Genomic DNA, 17,851 nt, shown 5'->3' with positions numbered 1-17,851 from the left:
AAATAATTGAATCGAACAAAATAGGAGAAGGTTGTGACAAAACTAGTGGGGGCAAGGCCAATGGCAACTATTGTGCTTAATGAATATGGTCCCAATGGGCTTAGATGGATGAGGACTTCACGGTCCATCTTCTTCTTCATGAAGTCTCCAATGACCAATACCACTTGAATTAAATGGCCTCACAATTCACTAGTGGAGGGGATAACACTATAGACACAGCTGGTGATCAGGATGTTGATTTGGTGCTTCAAACCATTAACTATAATTTAGACTTGTGGAAGGATACTTGTGATAGCCTCATTAAAAATAATTGCTTGGAATTGGGTCATGTTAGAATTCTAGCAATGAGTTGAGCTAAGGACGTTAAAGACCTCGAACAAGCTAAAGATCTCTTGCGCTCTTTCTTTTCAGCAGTCAAGGGGAGGTTGAAGAGAGTCTTCAGCAGTCAAGGGGAGATTGAAGAGAGTGATCTAAGTGTAGTAGGAGAGGGAGACCTTGGAGGCGCCCTTGTCAACTGACCAAGGTTTGAGGATAAAGCCCCTCCCAAGCATAGGGAACTTACCTCTAAGGGCAATTTCGTATATTAACTCACGTAAGGGGAAGGGGATGATAATTCTCCCATCCCTTATTTTCTTTGCCTACCAATGTCATTTGGGGGGTTGGGGACTAAGTTGGGAGGGTGAGTGGGGCTCCTCGATGCCATAAGCCATTACATGTTTATGGTGCTCTTTAAAAGAAGCTTCTATACCCAAGGAAAAGTAGTGATTAGTCAAGAGCGACATCCTTTATATACTTGACATGGGTTTGCCTTAATGTTGGAAACCATATGGTCACCAAATGGGGTGGTGCTTTAGGAATTGATAATATAACAAGGGAGTGAATCCGCAAGCCAACAGGTGGATGCAAAGGTATCCTCACATGAGACGAACACCAATTAGGTCTTTTTGAAGCCTTTCATCTTCTATGAGAAACTACCAATAAGTTGTCAAGAATTGATTGGCCCACTATGGCTTATTTTTATGTGCCCACTAGGGCCTTGCTTAGCACCGAACCTCTCAAAATAAAGATTGACTACCATATGAGCTTTTCCTCGGAGCGACCCGCCTTAGAGTGGGACAGCTCTTCCTAGAATTGCCACCTAGCCATCCCAAGGTTCTCTTTCACTTGCATTTTTTAGAGCTTCTAATCCCTTTCAAGAGAAAAAAAAAAAGAAAAAAGGATTGTATCTATCTATAAGATAACAAAAATCATTTCACATGGCCCCCTGAAGCAATTTTCACCTGCTGCTTCGTTTTTAATTTTTTTTTTTTTGGTTTATATATATATTTTTTGTTTCTTTTACATAAGTGGTGGTGCAACCATCTTGCATTGATAAGTTATCTTCATTGATGAATAGATAGGAATGTTCTAATACTCAATCATTAGCTAGTTATACAAATATGTGCATACATGCATCCCTCTATTCCCTGGCTCCCCTTCCTCCCCCAACCTCTACTGTACCACCTGTCAGCTGCAGCAATTGTTCTTATTACTGTGCTTCTTCATTTCATATCTATATAGGTCGATGCAAGTTAGGATTGTGATATGCTTACATGTATTGTTTATTCACCGTACAAATTCGTACAACGAATAACTATGTTATGTAGTAAAAAAAAATCTTGTTTCTGTATCATATTCTAAAAGCTCCTCATTCTCTGTACACAAATAAGTTAAAAAGGATGGCTAAACGAGTGAGCAGAGCAAACAGCATTATCTGCAAACCAACTGGTAGCCCTTGAAATCCACACACAAACTCTGCGTTCATTAGCTCAACCTAACAATTCTTAATTATCGCCCATTAATTGAAGGCACCACAAGAGAAAAAAAACTGCATTTTGAATGACAAAGCCCTGCAACAATGAGAAAATGTATAACCTGTGTTAGATTTTGCTTCAAACTACAGTACAAAAAGCTCAACAATCTTTGACCCGAGGACAAGTAGAGAAAGATGAAGGTACTGTTCTAAATGTACCATCGACCAAATAAAGTGCTATAAATCAATAAATGGAAAAGAAATATGAACTGACATGGCAGAAAACAGTTTTTAAGCAATGCTTTTCTGAGAAGACAGCTTTAAGCCATGTTGTGAAGCGGAAATAGTTTAGATATCATATCCCAGCTACGCTAAATTACTTCTTAATAAGGACAAAGGCACCTTCTTAATGTAATATGATCCAATTAGTTCAGTACTAATGGAAATTTCGTTTAAAAAAACAATATGAGGATTCAGAATAAAAGGTACTAGATGCAAGCAGATACTGCTAGTATGTATAGGAAAAGAGGCCTCCTTTCCACATCACTAGGAACAAATCACTCTAGCAACTAAATCCTTGGATAATGTTTGCTTTTCTTTTTTTTCCTGTGCAAGAATGTAGAGAAAGAAATCACATGAGAAAAAGGCTACAAGCACAACCATAATTACAACATAAGAACAAACTATGTACACATGAACGAACAAAAAAGAATAAGAAATACAATGGGTATACAACCTTCCAGAAAGAATTCTCTCTCTTCACCCTCCTTCCTTGTATAAGTAAATCTCACTTCTAGAGTCTCTTAGATACCGGCTCCAACAAAAGCTTGGACCCTTGGACTAGCAAGAATAAGTAGAGAGCAAACCCCACTAAATCGCTCTCTTCTCTGCACCAAGAAGAGAGAACAAGGAAAAAAATAAAACCTTCTCTTGATCACTCTCATACACAACTCGCTTAAGTCAAATAAATCTAAACCAACATAACTCATCCTGTAGGATTATTGAATCAATCCAAATAAGTACATGGTTTAATTGGATGGATTCTATTGGATGAATTCTATGAAGCACGGACACAATAGGAAAGGGATACGATAGATCCTTAAAAAAATAGGATACAAATACAGCGAGGATACGTTAATAAATATATTTGCATTCTATCGTCAACCAATACAATATATGGTATTTAAGAAATGCATATCATTCCATCCACAATAAGGATAGAACAAAGAGCGTGAAATGAAGAGATAATGAATCATAGGCTCCAGGATGAACAGTGGAGTCACAAATAAGAGGTCTTTTGGTCATGGAAAACTGGATGACTGAACTGATCCAACAATGGGCTTGCAATCAGGATCACTTGGTCAAAAGGATACCAAGATGACCTCTTGGGCTTGAAGTGGCATTGAGGTTGCTTGATCGATTTATCCTCTGGTATGAATAAGTTTATGGAGTATGCTACCAAATGTCGCAAAATGATTAGAGTTAGGACAAAATAAAACAAGAAGAGTCATTGTGTAACAACCTATCCTTATAATAAAAATAAAAAAATCAAAATCAAAATCTGTTATGGGCACGACATGCAAATGGGTGCGGCATGGGGGTGCCACGCACCCCCTAGCGTCGCCGTAGCCAACTGGCTGCGGCGGGCCAACACCGCCGCAGCTGCCGCCAACCCCCCACCGCCTCTCTCTCCCTCTAAATCTCTCTTCCTCTCTCTTTTTGGGTCTCTCTCTCTCCCCCTGCCAACATCGGCCTGCAGCCGCCATAGCCGTCTCCACTGACGCAACTCCGAACCTCCTTATTTGAGACCCCGTGGACCTTGCTAGTGATGTGTCACAGTTGATTGATGGACGTGACGAATACGCGTGTTAGGTCTTCTGATCAGAAGTGAGTAGTCTTATCCCCTAAACGCCTTTCTCAAATTAAGATATATTATATATTATGTATATGCATGTTTTGACCTCCAGCATGATTATATGACTTTATCTAGAAATAATTTCAGTCAAACATATTTTATCATACATTTGATTAGGTTGACCTGGGATATGAGCACATTGGTGATATATAGAGATAATTGGAGATAATTATACTGTTATGATTTTATACCGAGATGATCTCTAGCATGACTGTGCATGTGATAGACTAGCAAGAGTATGTATGTATTAGATACATAGTTAAAGTCTGCATTACATCATTTTTTTCTTGGCTTATTTACCACCTAAATTCCTAAGTTCCTAAGTTGCATGATCTATTGCAGTACTGGATATATACATATAATCTATCATGTATAGGAAATCATAAAAATACATGTGTATGTAATGTGATGTGATGGCTGGAACGGTATCTGGTTCGGACTGATACTGGACATACTCTTAGCGTATGACAGAGTATGGTGATGGCTGATGATTGTACTCTTAGCGTATGACAGGGTACAACTATCATTGATATACTCTTAGCGTATGACAGGGTATGATTATTTTCTTCTGAGATACCCTTAGCGTAAGGGTATGATTTATCTACAGAGATACTCTTAGCGTATGACAGGGTATGCTTTAAGCTTGTGGCATGATGAGTATCGAGTTTGGGGCCGAGTACCATAGTCCAGCATGATGGATGATATTCAGAGTTAAGACGGATGATTGTGATAGTGAGAGATATGTGGATTATATCTGGCTCTGACATATACGATTATATAGTGGTTGGAATGCATTATGCATCATCATTGATGTGACTAATATCATTGGATCATGATTATTATATATCATATATTATTATATTCGTTGATGTTATATTATAATTTCATCATGAGATATATTTTTGGTTGAGGATATAATATGCTCATTCCTGAGAATTGATTTTATTTATATATATGTCATTGAAAATACATATATACATGCTCATACATGGCATCATGCTGCTTTCTGATTCATATTATCCAGTACATGATTTACTCTCTATTTGATATCACTAATTTAGGGTAAGGTCTATTCATTGAGTCTTTTGCTCATGACTCTATTTCTTTTCTAACCCCTCAGATATTATGATACGTGATAGCGACTTAAGATCCCTGAGGAGATAATTTAGAGCAAAGATGAGATAAGCTATAGACGTGAGATGGTATAGAAGATAGTTTAACAAGATATTGAGTTGTACCGTTATTTGATATTTGTACTTCATTGTTTAGACGATGATTTCTATAATACATATCAGATTATAGTGTACTCATATATTAGTTATTTAGTTATATCTTAATGGTTTGTCGTGGCCTATGTGGATCTTGCCAGATTATATAGTGGTCTAGTGTATATTATTGTGGACTTCGATATTCATATGTTAATAGGTTTATTTGGTTAATAGTATGATTTATTTGATGTTAGATTATGTAAATATGGATATGTTAGCAGGTAGTATTTGATGATGTCATGATTATATGTGCACAAGAGTGTATCTGTGCGTGACGGGCTCCGTCCGTCCTGTCGCGTGAACCGCACGTGCCGTGTGGGCGCGTGGGCATGCACATGCCCATGTCGGGCGGGGGCGTTACACATTGATACTAAATTGATCGTTCATTTTCTTCTTCAACTTGCTTGTCCTCGCCCTCACTGTCGCCATCGATGAATATGATAGACTCAAAATCTGATTCATCAAGTGAGCTCTGTAATTCCTGATACACTCACCTTTATTGAATAAATCAAATACAACTTCTCCTAGATCCCACATCTTGGTCTCTCCTTTCATGTATCCAGTGATTTCCTAGAGAGAAGGCAAAGATTACTACGCACAAACATAGATCTTCTGCTCATTGCGGGGCATTTTATTTCTTTTCCCTGAATGCATGAATAAGTGCTCCAATTCCTCTCACTAGATGAAGATGAGAAAAGTTTTTCAAATAACCAGAGTGACAAATTTTGAAGAATTAGTGCACAAATACCATGGATAAGCCACCACTTTTTAATTCAAAAGCTTCCCTATCTTCAATGGACCTCCTGATTTTCATCTCTTCGTAGATTCTTCTCTCCAAATTTGGAAACCATTTTAAACATTTATTTCCCATAAAAATGATCTTTAAGTCCTTGTGCACTAGAGTGCAGTTTGAATTTTATCCAATCTAAGATCTGTTATAGTACCTAGTAAGACAAATGCCCAAATAAGTTACGTAAAAAAACAAAGCCCAATAGAAACTATGTAAATTTTATTAGAATATTGAATTTATCCCAAATTTGAAGAGTATACTAAACAATAGAGGCATAGGACTTCTATCCCATCTATTAACAAAACTTAGGTGCAAAGCTTAATAAAATGACTCATCATTTTCGTTGTTGCCTTCATGTCTTTATATAGTTGCCTATATATAGTTGCCTTCACTTTTCCATTATTGTATCCAAAATCTCATAAATGAAGTAAAGCCGAGGTATGTCGAGGTTGACAATCATCAATATCTCATAAATAGGCTCGATAAAAAAGTATATTATCAATTTTGTCCCAACATATGCCATCAAAAGCCTTCTTTTTTACATATTGGACTTTCCTAAGTTATCTTCTCTATAGCAATTCCATTTGTCACTAATAACCATAGACTAGAGGCAATGCTTCATCAATTTGAAATCTTCTAAGCATCATAATGGCCGAGACAAACTGTGTATCTGCAACAATAAGCATATTCACATTCACAAATTCACTAAAAATAGCAAGCCATATAAAGTGCCGCATAATGAAGTTCTTTATGCACATCACGTCTTCTACCACAATTGATATCTAACTACACTCATAAAGTACAATCTCATTTGCATTAGAATTCTTTGTGTATACATTTTTTAAAGCATGATTAAGAGTATGAAAAATACTTGGAGTCAAAGAATATATGAGTATTTACCCTCGATAAGCGTCTCTGCATCTTTACAAACAAAGGCATTATCAATATTCACTTGCACTACATTTTCCTTCCCGATTTATTTGATTACCTTGATGATCAAATTGAATATAAGAATCTATTTTTATACTCCCCACCGTAGATAAACAACTCTCAAGGACATAGGACCACTTCCAATGTCTGCTAATATATAAGAAAAGGCATCTTTTGTACATATGTCTAACTACCACATACAGTGGTAACACTTTTCCATCCAATTGCTTTTAATAGGGTCAAATAGTCTTTCCATTGTTTGCCATTTTCTTATCGAGTAATAAGGTTTTCAACATATTGTATTCAAGAGGCAAGTAACTGGATTTTTTATTGTTGGCTGCAAAAATATAGGACCTCCTCATAATATGGATTCCTATAAAGATGAAAATATAACCAAGCTAAATTAAAAGTTCTAGCAAAATGTAATTGACTACAAGAAGAAGGAAAAAAAATGTTCCTAACATTCATAAAACATGTTGCAATGCAGATTCATAAAATATGTTCCTAACATTCTACATTCTATGCAATCAGCCAACTTCAAGAAGAAGGAAAAAAACCAGTTGTCTTCCTCAACTCAATGAAGGAAAAAAATCAGCTGTAATTAAGAGAGCCAATATTGAGCCTTCTTTACAAAATGAGACTCGACATCCATCCTCGTTGTCTGGTGTATAATGAAAATTCTGGCCACGACCAACGAGAAGATATCTTTATTAAATGTAATCCAAGAAGGGTGGGGAGAGCACATTGTGATCCTCATGAAGATAACCTTCATATGAAGGTAGATCTCTCATCTTAAATGTCAATTACATATCAAAGATTTTGCTGACTAGATTCCTGAGGCGGAGTGGTTTTTTTATTACATAGAGATCAAGGAGGAAAAGAAAGTTAAATTGGTGGCATACAAACTAAAGGGAGGAGCTTCCATATGGCGAGATCAACTTCAAATGACTCATGTTCAACCAAACAAGTCACCACTTAAATATTGGACTTGAGTGAAGCAATTGTTGTATGCCTGTTTCATTCCTTCCGACTATGATCAATTGCATTTTCAACAATATCAAAATTATCGATGAGGAAACCATTCCATCGATTCTCTAAATAGAATGCCAAGCGGGTCGGGGCGAGTTGTGTCAAGTTTAAGCCAACATGAACATGAACACAATACATCTATCAAACAGGTTGGGATATTAATCACGAACATAACCCACTTACTAAATGAATTACATTGGTCATGAACATGTTATCAAGTTGCATATGTTATGAGAATTTATATAAGTTATTCGGATTATAACTGGGTTCATTCAGGTTAAAAACAGATCTATTCGGGTTATAAACAGTTGTATTCATGCTATAAATGAGTTATAAATGGGTTATTTGGGTTATAATCAAGTTAACATATCATAAATAGAATATTAGATCATAAACGAGTTATAAATGGGTTATTTGGGTTATAATCGAGCTATTGTATCATAAACAAATTATCATATCAAAAATATGTTGGTAGGTCATAAACAAATAATTTAAATGGGTTGAAGTACTAAACATGGACATGACTCACTTATGATTGGGTTAGGTAGGTCAATCCGTTTATAACCCAACCCAATTATATTAAACCCAAACAAGTTTAAAGCCTTCAAGTTTGTGTTTATTTGTCTCAAATTATTGCCTTGGGTCAAAAGTTGTCACCCTTAATTTTAAGAATCGGATTTGTCTAAGCAAGGATCCTCTTTTATTCAGCATAGCCATAGAGTTTCACTCAGAGTTTTTATGAAGAACTCCATAAAACTTGTATTAGTGTCCAAAAAACATAGTGCATGATGTGTACTAATGTCTGAAATCATATTAAATCTCATGAAGTTTGTCAACATCATAAGGCGGAACATATCAGGACTTCTTAACCCCATATCATATATGTGAAGATATTTCTAAAATTTTTTAAATGGACTTAGTTTAAAGGAAATCCATTATTTTTGTAATTGTAGATTGTGTCTCTAAGTATGGTCACTTTAATCCCATTACTCATCCACATACAACTCAATCCGTGGCTCAAGTCTTTTTTGTGAAATCTTTAAGTTACATGGAATGCTTTGCACAATAGTTTGTGATCGAGATCTCACTTTTACTAGTAAAGAGTTTTGATTAATTTCAGTTATGGATATCCTCCTAAGATGGATGGCCAAACATAGGTGGTCAATCGTACCCTAGCAATGTGGCTTTATTGTTTTACTAGCTCAAAACCGAGTAGGTCACTTGGTTTCCATGCGTAGTGTATTGTTATAACACTATCTATCATGCAGCCACAAAAAGGACACCTTTCAAAGTTGTATATGGAAGAAGCCTCCCATATACTTTCCTATGAGCATGGGACCTACTCATGTGGTTTTGATAGACCACCTTTAAAATAATGAGATCAACCTTTACGAGATGTTTGTGGTTATCAGTAGCCTAAGAAACACATGAAATGGTGTATGACAACATCAAGAACAACAATTTAAAATTGGTGGTTACATTTAATTGTGATGTAAATTTTATCTCTAATCTTCACCATAATTTCGTTGTAATTTGAAATTATCCCCCCATACTTTGGTATGTATAAAGTGCTAGCCACAGATTGGTAAAGTGGCATATCATTTGGAACCAACATCAAAGTCCAAAATTCATCTTATTTTTCATGTATCCTCTCAATTAAAGAAATAAAATTAATATAATACAGATCCATGAATTGCTAGCTTTGCACTCAACCACTAATAAACTTCATCCTCTCCCACAAGCCATTTTAGATTGTAAACTTTGACATGGACATCAACAGCTCCATTGGAAAGAACTATTCCCAGCTGATGCAACATGGGAAGAAGCAAAAAAACTAGAGCACATTTTCAGATTTGGACCCTTGAGGACAAGGGCTTTTGCTTATGGGGAAAGGAATGTTACATGCACTATGATTCCCTAAAATTGCTTATTTTATTTCCTTGGATTTCATTACATACTAGTATGACTTTCTTAACTTCCTTATTTTCAAATTACCTTATGTACTCTTTCTTAATTAGGTCCCTTATAATCTGTTATATATAAGAGTCTTAACGATGGTCATGCCACAGGCACACTTGCCGGCCGTGCCATAAAAGGAGAAGAAAAAAAACGAGATACTCACCTTCGTCGTCACCAATCGCCGCTTGCCGCTCACCGAGCACGTCGAGTGCCCTAGTCCGAGGGAGAGATGAGATCGAGAGAGAGAGAGAGAGATCGACAGAGAGGATTCGAATCCGCAACTTAAGATTTAACCGATAACCTTATATATATCTCTCTCGATCTCATCTCTCCCTCGGGCTAGGGCACCCGACGCGCTCGAGCAACGGCGACGGTGAACGACGATCGGCGACGGAGACAGCGAAGGCGACGATGATTTGCAACGGGTAGCTAGAAGGCGAGCGGCGGAACTATTAGGAGGGGTGCCGCACATGCCATGTGCTGGTACGCCGCCGGCACGCCCTGTGCCGGTCGGCATGCCCTGTGCCGGTCGACACGGCCATCCATGTACAAGACATCTATAATGAATGAGGCATCAAGTAGAGATCCCTAAAAGTATCTCATTGGAGATTAGGGTCCCTCCAAAAGAGAGTTTATTTTGTTGCAATTCATCATAGATTTCCCTCCCAATTTCAACCCATCCACCTCCACTTTAACCCATCAACCTATAACTCAATCTATTACCAAGGGTACCAACAGTATCCATATACTGATTTCTCAAATCATGTCACCAAACATTGTTCCTTGAATCCATGGTTTTCAATAATGTTGATCTCCTTTGTTTTTCCTCCTATGTTAACCTTTTACTCATCAGTATAATTATCTTATGCCATGACCTTCATCATGTAATTTTTCTTGTGGTCCCATTCTGGTTGCTACAACTCATGTAAATATCCGACTATATTTCATCGATCCATGACCTTTGGTACTGTTCACCTCAATATTTCTCTTCTTTTTCATCCTCAATTTACTAATCTTGTCCATGAACTAAGGTTTGTTGACTAGACTCTTTTGTATCGTCGAAAGCTATCTGAACGTATCGTCAGCTCTACTGTTCTATACATGGCAGAAAAGTCAATCACCTGTATCTTCTTGCATATATGTGTGAAATTCAAATCACAGTGGTCAGAACTTGGAAAGATCTTTTCAAGATCAACCTAATGGCTAATGGTACCTCCACATGCTTACCATCACTGTAGGGACATGGTAAAATCCATCAAATGTCCAATATGACATCCTAGGCCGAGGCTTTCTTAGTTGGGTAGCATGACAGATTATGTTTATTCCATACATTGCAGTCTAAAACCATAATTATATGTTCCCTCCCTAGCTAACCAATTTAATCAGAGGAGGTTCCTTTAGGGAACATGATTAGGCCAAGTCTAACCTTAGCATAAGGGTATTGGAAACCTTTCATAACTAGGTCTCCTTCATTTCTCAGTAAGGGTTCATAGTCTAAACATTACTTGATAATTACTATATCCAATGTTCTCTTAGAATATGGGAGATTAACTTTCTTTCCTTTCAAGAACAATCAACAAGCATAGCAAAGATGGTAGTCCTTTTTGTTCTTTCTATTATTTGTGCTTGAAAGATGCAATAAACTTTCTACGTTAAAGGCCACATCCTTTTCTTTCATCTAGGTTTAACTTTTCTTTTTATCATTCATGAGCCCGAAGGCTAAATATAAGTTGGACAAAGGGCCAACCCTCCCTAGATACAGAGGCACTTTAGGCCCCATCGAGCTTTTAGCTGTCTAGTCCAGGCTTCAAGCCATATGCATCGCTGAACAATTGCTTCGAATCAAAAGCCGCTGAAACTTACTCCAAGTCATTGGCGTTGCCAAGCTGTTCTTCCAAGCTAACTACATTGCCGAGCCATCAACCGAATTAAGTCAAGTCACCAAACCACCAACCGCCAAACAGCTTCTCCACAATATTGTTTGGGGTTGGAGTTGAACTCATGACCTCCTTGGTCATAAGTAAGATACCTACCAATTCTACTAGAGTTGGTTGGTATGTTGAGCAACTTTTGGAATCTCTGTTTACATCTATGAGCCAAACTTTTCTAAATAAGGTAAAAATAATTCTACTCACTAACTAGCCTTGTAGTTTTATACATTCATGGTACGGGTAGCATTTGCTTGATTCCCCTCACTTCATAACAGGGTAGTAGCATTAAACAAATGAAATTCTTAGATGTAACTACTAGAGACAAGCAAATTCTAGATGGTAAAGGATTTTCATTTGTACATAGTTGTTTAGAACAATGAGCCAATTAATTAACAGATAACTCATCTACTATGTAATTTAGTAGCACTAAACAAAGCATACAATGAATGGAGCTTAACTTGTTAACTGATAAGTTGATCACAAGAAAAGAAAAATAAAACTTGTTAACTGATAACAACACTTATGTATAGATACTAGAGACATGAATTCTAATCAATAGCTATTGTCATTCTGTAAAATGTACATACTTTTTTTGAAATGAAATGAGTGAATCAATAGTTGGACTCATCAGACTACTTATTCAATTTATAGGACTCTATAATCATGCGTTTGAAAAACAAACGAGACTCAAAGTATTTCAAGATTTGCGCAGACTAAAATTCTTGGGCAAACACAATTTATTAATGGTTACCTTTACTACATCTTAGATATGACAATTACAACTCAAATACCAAGTAAAGGTTGCTTCCACAGAGTACATAATTCAAGTCAATAATGTCTACAATATCTCAAAGCGAAAGTTTTGTAATATATTCTGACCAAAGGAGGAATCATTAATAATAATGGGTATGTGAGAGTCTGAGAAATGATGATAGGAATGGAGTACTGAATGTGAGTAACAAAAGGAAGCAAGAGGGATGGTACCTAGTTGATCATGCATCCTCCACTGTGGGTTAAAAGAACACTGTCTAGTGTTGACTACTTCCAATAGGTAAATTATAAGAGTGAAATGAAAAATGGATAGAATACTTATGGGAAATTTTAGTATTTCACAGAACTCACCAAACTCTGAGCATGAAAGTTTTCAGTAGGAACAAAATCTGATACCTGGGAGTTTGAGGATGAAGTCTAATAACAAATATTCCCCTTACTGTAAGACCGTAGGAATGCACATGTACTTCCTATTTGAAAAAAGAAAACAAGGTCCTCCAAATCCATTGATTATGGCAGGCAAGTGAATCTTAGTTCTAGAGAAACTAAAATGGAAGTTCCACACAAATGCATTGACATAGCTTTTACAAAAGATTCATCCAATGCAAATTGCTGAATGAGTAAAACATAAAGACTGACAGACCTACCATCAATCAAAGTATCAGACTATTGATCAATTTCTGAGTTTTTCTTACATCAACCAAAAAGGGCTAAAGAGTTCATTAAAATGTGAAAAATGAAAGAACTTAACTGGAATGAACTTATATAAAAGTTATTTATTTTGAATTTAGATAACATCTATTTATTAAATAAAATGAACCTAAAATAGAACGCAACCTATGAAGCATGAATATTTCATTTACCATTTCATTTACCCCCCTGTACTAATATTCAATACGGTACTGATACGGCCCGATACGTATTAGATATAGCTGGAGGAGTATCCGAATTAAGAAAATTAATTTTAATTTTTTGATACGGCTCTGATACGGTGGAATATAGCTCCTATACATTTCTTGACCATCTAATATTTTTTATACTAATAAGATGATATAAAGTATATACTTTATATATACGTACGATTATCCAATCCTTTAGGTTATTTTAAGGCTTTGTTTATTTGATAATGAATTAAACCATTTAAAGATTCAAATTAATTGTAGATTAATAATTGAATTAGGTTTTAGTATTTCACTAACATTTTGAGTTTCAAATCAATTTTTGTTACAATATTATTATAAAGTTTTAGGCATGTAAATACTAAATCGGTAGCTTTCTTTCCTTTTATCTTATCATCATTTTTTAGCATATGTTATATTGGTTGACTATAAATTGAAAATATATTATTTATTTATTGGTGTATCCATTCCGTATTCGTATCCTACTTTTCAAAATTTATCATATCTCTGTATCTGTATTTTGTATTCATATCCATGCTTCATAGAATGAAACTATATGTCAAAGAGTTTTAATGTCAATGCTTATCTGTTTTGGTTGATGCTAATGATCTTCAATAAAGATAGGTGCTCCAATTTTAAATGCTCCTAGCTGGGTTACCCAAAGTTGAAACATAAATAAAGCAATATAACGTGAGTCCAATTGAACCAAGGACAACAAATTTCCCATAAATGTTGGTTGTTAACTCAAAACTCAACATATTAGTATTGGTACACAATGTAATAGTAAATAATAAAATAAATGTACTAAGTATCAATACCAGTATTGATATACAATGTGTATCGACTCTATTGGCCATATCAATCTTTGTATAAGACATATTTATTTGGTTGCAAGACCCAGCCAGATGATGATGTCTGCTAGTTGGTAGTCAGAGGACTCTTAGTACCCGCAAGAAAAAAGGGCGCTGGTGAAAAAAACTATCATTTGATTTAATTTCTTGCTCTCCCTTAGCAGCGGGAAAGGAGTCTATCTATCTGCCTAGCTTTGGTAGATTTCCCCCAACCTTTGCTTGTGTCTCCACCTGTGCCTATGCCTATGCCAGTGATGGCTTTGAGAATCTATATCGATTGTTTCAGTATGAGGCTATTTTTAAATTACATAAACTTATAAAAGAATTTAAATAAATATAGGAAAAATCGTACAAATTTAATAAAAATGATGGAAAAATAAGAAAATTCAATCTACTATCTCAAGGTTGCTGACAAGAAACACTACTTTTACCAGCAATGCTTGCAACCACCTTTGTAGAGCAAATGTTGTGTAGAGGTCCTACAAAAAAATGGAGAGGAGAAAAAGAAAATTCACATCATTGAGGAACATCTTAAGACTCACCAATCTCCTCTAATTAGTCAGCTCTACGTACAATTTGTTAAACTAACCTATGACCGATCTGGTTCCCTTACGATCAATGAGATTCTGACATTCGATAAAATCCGTCTTGAATCTAGCCAACATTTTTTTCATAAAAAAGCATGGCCAATATGGCCTACATATTGGCCGAGACCTGGCTCGTATGGCCGAGTATCAGTTGATACCAATGAAACCTACCGAAACTAGTAACCTTTCTAGTTTCGGCCGTTGTTTCGGATCGTCATTGGCAAATATTTCAAACCATGCATCTAAACAGTGTTGAATATATTTCTTAGTATCAAATCAAGGATGATTAAGTCTCATATGAATCTTTTTACAACTCTACTTACAAACCAATATAATAACAAATGATTTTACGAGAAGACTCACATGTTGAGTTGTGCATAAGCTTATAGGTTTGAAATTGTGTAGGTATGTATTTTGGGGCAAATCATATGCAACTATTTACTGGAAAAGAATATATAAAACAACTCATATGGTAAGTGTTAGTATTTGGATAGATTGATTGGAACACTTGAGGGTAGGTGGATTAGTAGTAAAGATGGACTAATATCACATTTGACAAGAGAAGAAAAAAGCCTTTAAGGAAAGCTTCACTTTGTATGATTTGGCTTAGTTTACAATGGGGGAAGCCCACTTTTTAGAGGCTCTCTAAGTAGTAACCTACCACTCAAATTAACTAGACAATAAGCCAATAGTTTTCTTTTACAAAGAAATTTCCAACCTTGCCTCCTCCCTCTTATGTTTCTTCTTCTGAATAATATGTAATAAGGGAAATTTCTCTTGACAAGAGAATGTAATGTGCATTAAAATTTCTACCAATAGAAATACCACTATGTAGGAACATATAGAAATGCAGGAGAATTGAACAACTGAACTGAACATTTATTAGCTATCATTTTTACCTGGTTGTATTGATCAAATGTAGACATCATCCTCCTCATCCTCACTGTCCCAAAGCAGGTCTTCTTCACCAGGTTGTGATGAACGGTCAAAACCATCCTCCTCAAGATCCTCTCGATCAGTACCCTCATTCACCACCTCTTCCTCCGAAAACATGGATATCCTCCTATCAAGAGATCCAGAATTCCTTGCTAGAATTTGATCAACCACATCGTCTAAATCTCTTGTGTCACCATCGTCATAGAATTCGCTAACCTTAGTAAATCGCTCCTCTTCCTCCATCTCTTCGTATTCTTTCCTCCTCCACCCATCCTGAATCGTCTCCTCGCCAACTGCCCCGCTCTCCACCCTATCCCAGGGCAACCATATATCCGCCACTCTCCCCAATGCTCTCAGCCCGTCCCCAACCACCACTGTCCTCAGTTCCGCCTCCCGTGCTTTCCTCATCATCTCCACGAAATCCGAATCATCCGATACCAATACCATCCAATCTACTCCCCGTGCCATTGAGTGCCGAATCTGGCGCTTCAGCGCGGCGTCCGCCGCCTGCGGCTTATCTTCCACCGTCCGAACGAACACCCCGGCCCGCCTTAGCTCCGAGGCGAGCCCGTACCCGGCCTTCGGGGTCAGCAACTCCCGAGCCGCCTCCTCGTACTTGTGGTTGTTGGAGATGAACCGCTCGCGGTACCGCTGCCGCTTCTTCCCCTTGAGGGATCGCATCCGGGATAGCTTCTTCTGGCGCTCGCGCTCGTGGAGCTGGAGGAAGTGGCGCTTCAGGTCGGGGCGGGTGGGGCAGCGGCGGCCGCAGACGGAGCAGACGTAGGGCTCGGAGGGGGCGGCGAGGCCGCGGCGTTCGAGAAGGTCGAGCTGGCGGCGCTCGCGGCGCTGGTCGAGGACCCAGCCGGGGAGGTGGGAAAAAGCGTGGCGGTTGGCGTAGGCGGAGATCTCCACGACGCGACCGAGGAGGGAGGCAGCACGGAAGAGGGATGAGGCGGCGGCGTAGGGGGGACCGCGGGGCGGCTTGTTGTCAAGATCCCACAGGACGACGACGCTCGGGGAGCGAGCCGACCACACGCCGTCGCGGCCGCGGACCATGTCGACTTCCGCCGACACCTCCTGCTGCGGCGGCGGCGCAGGCGCGGTGTGGTGGTCGGCGGCGGCGGAGAGGTAAACAGGGATTGGTGGTTTGAGGGGGAGGACGGGGGATGGGGAGGGGGAGCGGAAGTGTCGGCGGAGGGTGAGGAGAGGAGGGAGGGAGAGGGATGGGGTTTTGGGAGGGAAGTGGAGGGCAGTGAGTGGCGTCAGCATGGTGGCCGGAGAATCGCGGTATTGGATTGGATAGGATTGGTTTCGATAACGTCCGAACAGTGGTTATCCCCCCTGTGGTATCACCGGGAAGAAGCGACATTTGATCAAATATGGATTACTTTTGCTCTTCCTCATTAATATGATTTGCTTTGTGTTTACAAGACAAAAACAGAGTTAATTTTTTATTTTTTATTTTTAAAAAAAAGAAGATATAAACAGTGAGATTTACCTAAAACTTTTTTAAAAAATAAAACAGCTTCGTGCTTTATTATTTTTTTTAAAAGAAATATTCTTTAATTAGCTGCCACAATTAACATTATTTATCAGAGTTTCGATCTCTGGATAGGCTTAATCTAAGGTTTGATGTTGTCACGGGCCAAGTCTTTTAAATGGACAGTCCGTGAAGTAATGTGATTCTCTTATTAATCAAATGCAAAGTATACGAACAATGCCATAAGTAGGGCTGTCAAAATAATCGAGCCGGCTCGAGCTTGGCTTGAGCTCGACTCGATAATGCTCGGTCAGGCTCGAAAATAGGCTGAACTGAGCTTGATCATTAAAGCTAGGCTCGAAATTAAATTCGAGCCAAGCTTGATCGAGTCAGCTCGATAAGGCTCGAATATATATATAATATGAGTAATATCAAACTAATATAAACCATCAGATGAAAACTCTTTCATCCATTCAGAATTTCAGGTATTATTTTTTGACACAATTATCTTTGTTGTTTATAATTTATATTTTGGTTGCTTGTAGTTTTCTAACCCATTTATCTTTATTGCTTGTAGTTTTCTAACCCATTTATCTTTATTGCTTGTAATTTATATTTTGATAATATTTATATCTTTATAGTTGAATTAGGTTTAATTTCAAACTTGATTCAACCCTAAATTAATTCAAGTTTGCTCAGGCTCGAAAATGGTT

At 37.6% G+C, this 17,851-nt stretch overlaps 1 protein-coding gene across 5 annotated transcripts; it reads right to left on the bottom strand.

The window, feature by feature from the left end:
• Positions 1–1,489: 1,489 nt before the first annotated feature.
• LOC140760136 (uncharacterized) lies at positions 1,490–17,037 on the bottom strand. Of its 5 annotated transcripts, none has more exons than XR_012104336.1 (3): positions 15,622–17,037; positions 14,567–14,614; positions 1,490–1,889 (listed from the first exon to the last, which is right to left on the bottom strand). XR_012104336.1 is itself a non-coding variant. In XM_073096962.1 (2 exons), the coding sequence occupies exon 1, from the start codon at positions 16,925–16,927 to the stop codon at positions 15,635–15,637; it is 1,293 nt and encodes a 430-aa protein (XP_072953063.1). In that variant the 5' UTR covers positions 16,928–17,037; the 3' UTR covers positions 1,492–1,889; positions 15,622–15,634. The 5 variants fall into 5 exon arrangements, 3 of the variants coding, with proteins under 3 accessions (XP_072953063.1, XP_072953065.1, XP_072953064.1); XR_012104337.1 differs by lacking the exon at positions 1,490–1,889 and adding an exon at positions 2,529–2,679 and having other exon boundaries at positions 14,561–14,614; XM_073096962.1 differs by lacking the exon at positions 14,567–14,614 and having other exon boundaries at positions 1,492–1,889.
• Positions 17,038–17,851: the final 814 nt, after the last annotated feature.

Source organism: Typha angustifolia, chromosome 5, assembly GCF_048772165.1.
Source record: "Typha angustifolia cultivar Huaian chromosome 5, ASM4877216v1, whole genome shotgun sequence".
Classification (NCBI taxonomy): Eukaryota; Viridiplantae; Streptophyta; class Magnoliopsida; order Poales; family Typhaceae; genus Typha; species Typha angustifolia.
This window is presented reverse-complemented; position numbering and strand designations above follow the sequence as displayed.